This window comes from Odontomachus brunneus, unplaced genomic scaffold (genome assembly GCF_010583005.1).
Source record: "Odontomachus brunneus isolate Ranch 3 - 2012 unplaced genomic scaffold, Obru_v1 Obru_scaffold_197, whole genome shotgun sequence".
Classification (NCBI taxonomy): domain Eukaryota; kingdom Metazoa; phylum Arthropoda; class Insecta; order Hymenoptera; family Formicidae; genus Odontomachus; species Odontomachus brunneus.
In genome coordinates this window covers 229683-239134 of record NW_022639647.1, presented here as the reverse complement: position 1 = coordinate 239134, position 9452 = coordinate 229683, and the positions used below count along the sequence as shown (strand labels likewise).

General features: G+C 32.9%; 2 protein-coding genes across 2 annotated transcripts in view; both read right to left on the bottom strand.

Annotated features, from left to right (window-relative positions):
• Positions 1–18: 18 nt before the first annotated feature.
• Positions 19–3281, bottom strand: LOC116851965. The gene is made up of 2 exons (XM_032831898.1): positions 1497–3281; positions 19–1364 (listed from the first exon to the last, which is right to left on the bottom strand). Exons 1-2 carry the CDS (start codon positions 2017–2019, stop codon positions 19–21), a joined length of 1869 nt encoding a protein of 622 aa, XP_032687789.1. The 5' UTR covers positions 2020–3281.
• A 162-nt stretch (positions 3282–3443) lies between these two features.
• The window catches only part of LOC116851962 (tubulin polymerization-promoting protein homolog), a 105517-nt gene continuing 99508 nt past the window's right edge, over positions 3444–9452 (bottom strand). The window contains exon 5 of the mRNA XM_032831894.1: positions 3444–3913. Coding sequence (XP_032687785.1) covers positions 3731–3913 — 183 coding nt within the window. The 3' untranslated portion in view covers positions 3444–3730. The remainder of the gene's footprint in view (positions 3914–9452) is intronic.

The window sequence follows — 9452 nt, the reverse complement described above, 5'->3', positions numbered from 1 at the left end:
AAAAAAATCCTGCAACCTTCACATGCTTTTAACAGGATCCACATGTGATACCTTAAAAATTCCAATGGATGAGGAAGGAAGTGGATAGTCATAGTAATCTGCTTTACAAAGAAACCTATGGCCTGCTAATAATATATCACCATTCGGTGCAACTATAACTTCGATTAAAATAAAAATTTTTCCATCTTTTGATGAGAAACAGCAATTAGCTTCATTAGTTGTAAGAGTTACACCCTTTAAATTTATTTGTGCATAACGGTTTCCAGGAATTTCCGGAACAATATTTCTAAACAACTGCTTCTTTAATGTAATTTTATTCGGATTTGGCCTTCTTGACTCTGTAACAAGTTGCCCCTCTGTCTCAATGTCCCTGTTAGCTAACTGCTGGAGAGGCTTATAAGTTGAACGCAAGTTATGTTTAATCACAGCCATAAAAGACTCGTACTTAAAAGCACTGAAATCCAAAATCGTCCCATTTTCTTGGCATTCAGCAGCCATGTGACACAGACAATGTACATTGTATACCACATATGATTCATCAAAAACATCAATGGAATGCCTGATGAACTCACGATATATATTGTCAGCAATAACAATCCAATGATTGCTTTTGACAAATTCAGGGGATGACAGAATATAAGATGCAGAATGAATTAATAGAAAGTTCTTGTATATATAAGTATTTTCATGAATCTTGTATCGAAAAATTCGCACTCCATCATACAAAAGAAGACGCCTCCACTCAGTTGCTTTAAACTTGGCTTGATAATACAAAGATCTCGGTCTACGACTGAATTCCATGGGGATCCAAGGAGCAATGTCAATCATACCAGAACATAAATTGAAACATGCTAACCTTGAGATTTTACCATATGTGATAGCTTGATACCCACAGAGATATTGAACCCATCTTTTAAAAGCTCCTTCAAATAACAAATGCATGGGATCTAAACGAAACTGTGAAATCATTCTATTGTTGTCACTTCTCATGGCTTCTAGGGGCGAATCTCCATCATGATGATCAAGCTGATCCTTTCTCCTAAAGGATTCATCTGTACGCAATGGTGCATTAAAATCCAAAAAGATTTCACGATTTCTAAAACGCGCACCTCTTACTGTGCACTTTTCACATGCATAAACACTGTTGTGACTTGAAATACATTTTACATATTGTCGTGCTACAGCATCGAGTATGTAATTCCCGATTTTAAAGGGAAAGCGGCTGCCATGAAAGTTATAACCATTCAGTGCTAATTCATCAACTTCATGAATAAAGTCCGTTAAAAAAGCATTAATACTGTCTGCTTTTCCAAAACCATGCCACACACCTATGATGAATGGTACAGCTTCTCCTATCAGACAACCTAGTATACACCAGAAATTATCATCAGTGCTGCTAAATAATGCCAAACCATCAATGTTTACATCAATAATAATTTCTTTGCGTTCCAGCAAGTAATCATCTGTGATCCTTTGATTTAAATTAGCAATGATACCTTTGTACCACATTGAACCTTCACCATTACGTTGCAATTCAACTCTGCGTGGGGTTTGCAGTAAAGTCTTGTGAGACTTTGGTAAAGAGCTATGGAGGGGTCTTAGCCCTGCAAGAAGTTCATCAACTTTCCTATGTGCAACACCCCTCATTGCCCATTCCTTCAAAAACCTTGACATGTATTTATCAGAATCCTCTGCTGACTGAATGTCATTCTGGTCCTGGATATTAATTGCAAACTCTTCATCTAAATCAATATCAACGGCTTCAGCCTCCGCTTCTTGCTCAAAACTAGTATTGCAATCATTGTGATCTAATTCATTATCATCACTGGAAAGATTGTTTCGGTTCTCCTCCACCTCTGAATAAACTAATGAATCATCCCCGACTGAATGTTGATCATGGCTTCCTACCTCAAAAACTTCTAATGCATCATCAACTTGTGATAAAGTTTGTCTTACTTCTTCGGTATAAAGACGCTTTCTGACTACTTTTACAGATGCAGCATGCAACTTGCGTTTCATACTTCACTTTACAATAGACTAAAGAGGATAATACCTGAATGACAAAATATCAACAAAGTTAACAAAAATAATATTGCAACACCATGATAACACAACAACACATGTTGAAACACATGAAAGAGAAAAGATTCTAGGTGGGTAGAAAGCTCCTTTTCACTCTTCAGCTTCATTTTCTTGTCAACAGGACTTTCCTAATTCAAATGTGATCATGCCGTCCTCTCTAACATTATAAATCAAAAGTGAGGTTAGGCGGGCCGGCACATTACGCCGAAATAAACAGCTTCATTCTATCTGAATGTTGTAAAAAATGTAAAACGAATACAATAAAAAAAATTTTTTTTAAATACTAAGCTCACACTACACAATCCTAATACCTCAACTATCAAACAGAACTTTAAAGAATCGAAGGACTAATATTAGTTATTAGCAATTATAAATACCTGCTTTAATGGAGTCATTTTCTTCCTACTTCTAGGCACAGCTAAACCACGTCGAATACTTAAAACATAATAGACTGCGAAAACGCGGGTAATCCGTTTTCTTCTGATTTCTTCTGGAATTCTCTCGTTCTTTACTCTAAAGCTATGCTGAGCTATGCTAGCTAGCGCCTCGAGTGACTCTCGATCTCGATATTATTCGATACCTTCAATGTATCGATATATATATCGATGACGTCAAAATAACGTCAAAATGACGTCATTTTGATGTCACTGCAAGGAGCCTTGATGAAAAATTGATCATTTACAGTCAAAATGACATCATTTTGACATTATTATGACTTTTTGTTCTCCTTGGGTTGTAATATCATTTTGCCTTATCCATGTCACACATGATCATGTATGTAACAGCAAATGACTCCTTATATATATTTAAAATTTATTGTGTATATTCTTTTACATTAAATTATATTCTATAGATTTTGTCTTCAATGGATTATACAGTCAAAAATTAAATGACACGATATAAATCATATTTACGAGAGTTTTAAGTAGATATTATATGCTTAGTTATATTGATACTCCCAAATATTTTTCTAACAAAACGTATAAATATTTAAACAGATAAAAAAGTAACGTTTTTATCTGTTAAATTTTTCGATAAACTGTTCCACTCGAATAGTATGGGATTAAGATTCATACTTGTGTCGTCGCTTTTAATGAAGGACGTTTCCAAATTGAACTATTTTAATGCATTAACACTGGCCATTTGTTAACTACTTTCGTGAGAAATTTTTCTTGGTTTTCAGCATTCTAATGACAATTAATCAATTAACAACAATGTAACTATCCAACGTAACTACGCAAGTAACATTATGACATTAAATAACATATTAATAACATTATTGACGTTAGAAACGTCATTAAAATATCATTTAAATGTAATATAAGTTATGATAGGAAGATGGAGCGAATTAGTCAAATGAATAGGTTATTAATAAAAATAGCTTTTCATTCAGGAGCTTTACATCGAAGAAGACGTCGATGTGAGAAAAATACAACATGGATATCTAGTGTGAAAGTCATATAGAAATACAATTACAGCAAATGTATCATTAGTATTCTGGAAAAAAGACGATAGTTTAGATACGTTTCAAATATATATAAATTAATCTTTTGAATTTAGAAACGTCTGGTAGGTTGCCGATGACATTGTGAAATTCAAATCACTACAACTGCTTCACTTAGTTATCCTCAAACTCTCCGGATATGGGCTAATGAGCCTTACTGTAGGTGTCCTTATTTTGATATCCTTGGACGTATCCAGACTGATCCGGTATATCTTTGCGACCTGACATACCTTTACCCTTTCCTGTCTCGTCGAAACGTTGTTTGTGAGAGCCAGTATATTTGCTAACATCAGTCAATCTATCGACTGTCAATGCTGCTTTTCCAGTCTATAAATTGTAGAAAAAAAAGAATGGTAGATGAATAAGGGCTATCGCACACAAATTGACATAACTGCATATGCATAGCATAAGACCGTATGTACCAATGAGCATCGAGTATTAAGTCGCCATATTGGTGTTCGATGCTTGATATTCGATGCTCATTGGTCCATACGATCTTATGCTATGCATATGCAGTTATGTCAATTTGTGTGCGATAGTCCTTACAGTGAAACGTCGTTTGTATCGCAAAACATAACGCAAGACGATAACGGCGCCATTAAATATACATGATATAGATAAGGTCAGAGATCGTATTCTTAAAATAGTTGTGTATATATAAGTTTTATTGCGCAGATATAATCGTATTATAAAATAGCTGTGCAATAAAACTTACGTATATACAATTATTTTAAGAATACCCAGTAGTCGGAAAAAAAATCGATTACGTATGTATAAAAATGTTGCTAATATTTCCTGGTTAAATAATTTTCCAAAAAAATCTTTTAAAAATTTCAAAATCCAATAAATTGTAAAAATTTAGATAAGAAATTTTATATAATATACTTATATAATAGTAGCGATACTGTGAATTATTTTGTAAAATTATAAAACATTCTGAGAAACATCCATAATTAAAACTTATTTTATAGGAAATACAGAAAATTTTGAAAAATTATATTATATCATTGTCTTTACACATTTCTTTCATATAAATAAAAATATATTTAGTCTATAAAAACATTTTTATTATATATGTAATTTTCTAAAAAAGAGGCGATTTCAATATTATTAGAAATTATAATATCATTAAAATTTTACACATGTTAATTTCTGTTAGAGAAAAAATGACTTGACATTTCTCATAAAAAATGATGAAAATGGAAAATAAATTTATATAATATATATATGATAAAAAATTTGTAAATAATATGTATTGAAACTTTAATAAAAAGGCTTATGTATAATTTAATTTAATTTTGATAACTCTCTCTTTAAACTAAAATAAAATAAGAATAAATATATTGTATATAATATAACAATATAAATAATATAACAATATTAAATTAAAATATTATAAAAAATGAGTAATTCGAAACTTCTTATTTTTCTTCAATTATTTTTTTCAACTTGATATAATAGGGAAATTTATGTCTTGAAAGTTGTTGCAAATTTAAATTCTCCTAAAATACCCTAGAGCATGTATTATGGAATTCTTCGGAATCAATTCTGATCAAAATAATTCCATTGTTGTCTAGATTTCTATTGTTTTTTTAAAAGGTTTCCCTAGTGTGTTGGGTCAGAAATTTCGAATTTTTTTTATTGCATTTTTTTGAAGTTTAACTTTTTAAAAATAACATCCCAAAATATTATAGCTGGTTTCTAAGTACTTATAAAGATATAAGTCTCGCAGCCGCGCCGCGCGCAGATATGATTAGTACGCTTTGCGGTCGGTTAGAAGGAGCCGGCTCTCGGCTGAACCTATCGTTGTTCTTAGAATTTAGTCTGGCGCTATCTTATATCTTAGTATATCATAAACAAACTTATTGGAAGAAAGGACTCTAGTAAATTAACAGATAAATTAACAAACGATTTTCAAAGTTACTTTGAATTGGCAATTACAAGACACGTGGATTCAATAGAAGATATGCAGAAAGTCATTTGGGCTACTTATTATCACAAATGCTTAAATGATAAAAAAACCGCAGCATGCGTATTGCCCAGCCGGAGAGGAGAGTTGGTATGCATGGCGTCGAACGGAGGCTGCGGGAACAGTGAAGTATTTCACTCACAATCCGCCGCTCATCGAAACTGTTCAGAAAGTGATTAAGCCGGTTTATGGAGATTTATCTAAAGATGATTTATTGGAACACTGTTTAGGCGGCAATACGCAGAATGATAACGAAAGCTACAAGCTTGTTGTGGCACTTCGCTCCAAAACATTATATTGCGGTTTGAAAACAATTGAAATTGTCAATTATCTGGTCGTCGGCATTTTCAATGAGGATTACTACGCAGTCCTGAAAGTTTTTCAGACGATGGGAGTCGTCATTAGCCCAATAGCCAAGCAATTCGCCGACAAGCAAGACGATAAGCGATTGCGGATCACCGAGCGTAAACATCACGAGGTGACGGAGGTTCGCATAGCTAACAGAAAAGCTCAAGCTGCTCTGAACGAGTTTTATGAAAAAGAAAAAGATATTCTGTACGGCCTTGGAAGAGCTAATTAGCTGTAAGCATCATAAATTTCAAATTATATATTAAAAATATGTACGTAAAACTTTCAATGCGTTTTTCTCAAAACAGCATTTTTCAAACTGATCACCACAATAACTCGTGTGATCAAATGAATGGTCGAATCCATTTGAAGTTTTGAAGGTATATACAGTAGATGTATAGTTTTCGTTCGACCTGAAACTTTTTTGATGCGTTTAAAATAAAAAATGTGATATTCAAAAAACTATGCAATTTTTGCTAAAAATAAAGAAAAACAATAAATACACTATAATTTTTTTAAATTTTCAATATTTTTTGTGATTTTAGAGCAAACGATAGCTACATATATGCAGATTAAAAATTTTTTTGGTTTTTTGTTTCTGACAACTAGAACGGCAGCAATCATGGTTACAGTCCACAAACTTTTTTGGAGGCGCTCCGGTAGAATGGCTAGCACGCTGTTATTTACACATATATATACTTGAAAAAATTTTAATATATTCTTTAAATATAGTACAATATATACGAAAAGTGTTATATCAATTAGTTTCGTCGTTTTTATTTTAAAAATTCCTAAAAAATCACCCTTTAGGCTCTATCACATTAGGGGAACGCCTTAAAGGAGACGGAATTATTCCAATCGGATTCGATTCCAAAGTTGATTTTCTTCGAAATACTTTAATATATTATCGCGTTATACACATATTGATGTCTATGCGTTATTAGATACTACTAAGATACTGAACATGAAAACTTTACCGACACAACCCTGACTTTTTTCTATAAAGTTTACGTCTTGCTGCTTGCACAGAATTACAAATGCTTTTGTACAACAAAAATACATGCAAAAATTAATTGGAGCATTGCTCAATATGTGACGAAAACGAAAAAAATATTTTTATTGTTAAATTTTGAGCTGTCAGTTAGTGCAATATTTGTTTAATACAAAAATTCCGTAGGTTTCATATATCGAAACTGTGGATGATCCAATAAAAAAAATTTCAACGATTTTTATTATACTTTCAGAATTTAGTTTAGATGCCAAAAAAGGTACGAAAAGTTTGCAGAAAAATCATAGACTTAGTATATATAGACTGCGTATTGGGCTGAGCGGGCGTTACAGAATAGAAAGAGATAGCATGCTTTGAATCACCATTCTATCTTTTTTTAATGACACGTGGTGGGGACACTCCAGCCTCTTCTTATGTTTAGACTGGGGATTTACATTGGTTCTTCTACATAGTATGTTTCCCTCGAAGTGTTTTTATTACACACATATAAAATACTTTATTATCACAATATATCGATAATTATTCTGATTCTCTATATTATTTTTTCTCTTTTATGCCTTTCAATACCCCTTAATTTCTTTCTCACATTTTTCTTCTTATCTCCACTATGCGTCGTTAGAAAAAGACACAATGGTGATCCAAAGCATGCTCTTTCTATTATGTGACACGTTTAAGCTGTAGGAAACATTGAGAACACGCAGTCTATACATACTAAGTCTATAAGAAAAATTTATGACAATATGCGGTTAGATATTCCGACAAGAATGATAAAGTAGAACAGAAAATTAGTTTACGGATATTTTCCAGTGGACACTGTACTTTCTTCGCATATTTCATAACGTCAGAATATTCAGCGTGTATATATATATATATATATATATATATATATATATATATAGTATACATATACATACGTATATATACAGGGTATCCCACAACTGATAGAACACCCGTTAAGGGTAGGTAGGGGATGAAATTTGGAACTGAACTCAGGGACCTTGCTTATCCGTTTCTCCCCTTTTTTGTATTACAAAGGAATAAATATGGATGAGTGAGTGAATGGGTGTATGGGTGGGTACTTGACCGGGGCTAGGGAGTGGCAAGTTTTCAATGTGTGAGGATGATATATGCGTTTTTTGTGTGCGGTTATGAGTGCGTGGATAATTTAAATCCATTTAGTGCGAATGGACGGAGTGATTGCACTTTATGTGCCGGAGGAGGAGAGCATGTGTGGTATGTTTCGAGTGCGTGGGTGACTTGAATGTTTTCTGCATGTCGGTGGTTAAGTATCGTGAATGATTTTAGTATGTCTCTACAAAAAGTGGAGAAAAACGGACAAGCAAGGCCCTTGAGGAGCCCACGGTATCCTACATTCCTGAATGCTCAATCAGGGTGCTAAGGGATTGGCAGACTTAATTAATATCTCATTAACTAATTACCCAGTAAGCAATCTGCGCGCAGACTGACGTCAGACTGTCGACAGGATCTGTCGAATCCGAGCAGGATCTGTCGACAGATCCATAGACATCTGCGTCCCCAATCTGCCGCCAGACTGTTGACAGTGTCTGCGAACAGACTCTGACGACAGACTGGCGGCAGATTGCGCGCAGAGCCTGTCGACAGACTCTGACGGCAGATTGGCGGCAGATTGCGCGCAGATCCTGTCGTTTCGTAGGTTCTTCAATTAAATTTTCTCATAATTTTTCATAATTACTCATAGAATAAGCGCTTTCTCATAAATACTCATAAAATACTATGAAAAAAAAAGTTTTTCTATATTATTTTCTCATAATTTTTAAGATTTTCTCTGGTGAGATTCGAACTTGAACCGAAGATATCTTTTGGATAATCGTCCGTCGCCTTAGACACTACGCCAATTCCTCACTTGATAAAAAGCGCTTTGTATTGCCCACTTAAAGGTTAAGGAAAAAAAATCTTATAGTTTGTTTGCCTTTTAAATCGCAAAATATCGACGAAACCGTTTAGCATATAAATAATGTAAGAGAGATCGGCACGATAATTCGAAATTAATTTTCTACCAAGGACTGTATAGAAAATTACTGCAATAAAACAGCAGATAATGACATTTTTCCATCATGTTAATAAAATACTGTACTTTTGCATATGCGAATTAATTTGGTCGATTGTTCCGTTCAGAGTATTAAGTTTTATCAAAATCGAAGCATGATATATTTTTATAAATAAACCATCAAAAAAATTCTGTAAAAGTTATTTACATAGCGGGACTAATATTTTATTCGGTGCTGTTGCTTTCAATACATATTTTCAATAACGTATCAAATACGTGGACCACACTGTGTATTACGATTACTGATTTACCGACTCGTAATTTATTAAATTAAATAGATTGTATAGACGTCAGAATATAAATAATAAAATAATAAATAAATAAGAAATAATAAAAAATAAATAATAAAATATAATAAAATTAAATACGATAACGTAAATACAAAAAATAAAAATAAAATAATAAAATAATAAATAAATAAATAAAAAATAAATAATAATAAGAGAGGGAG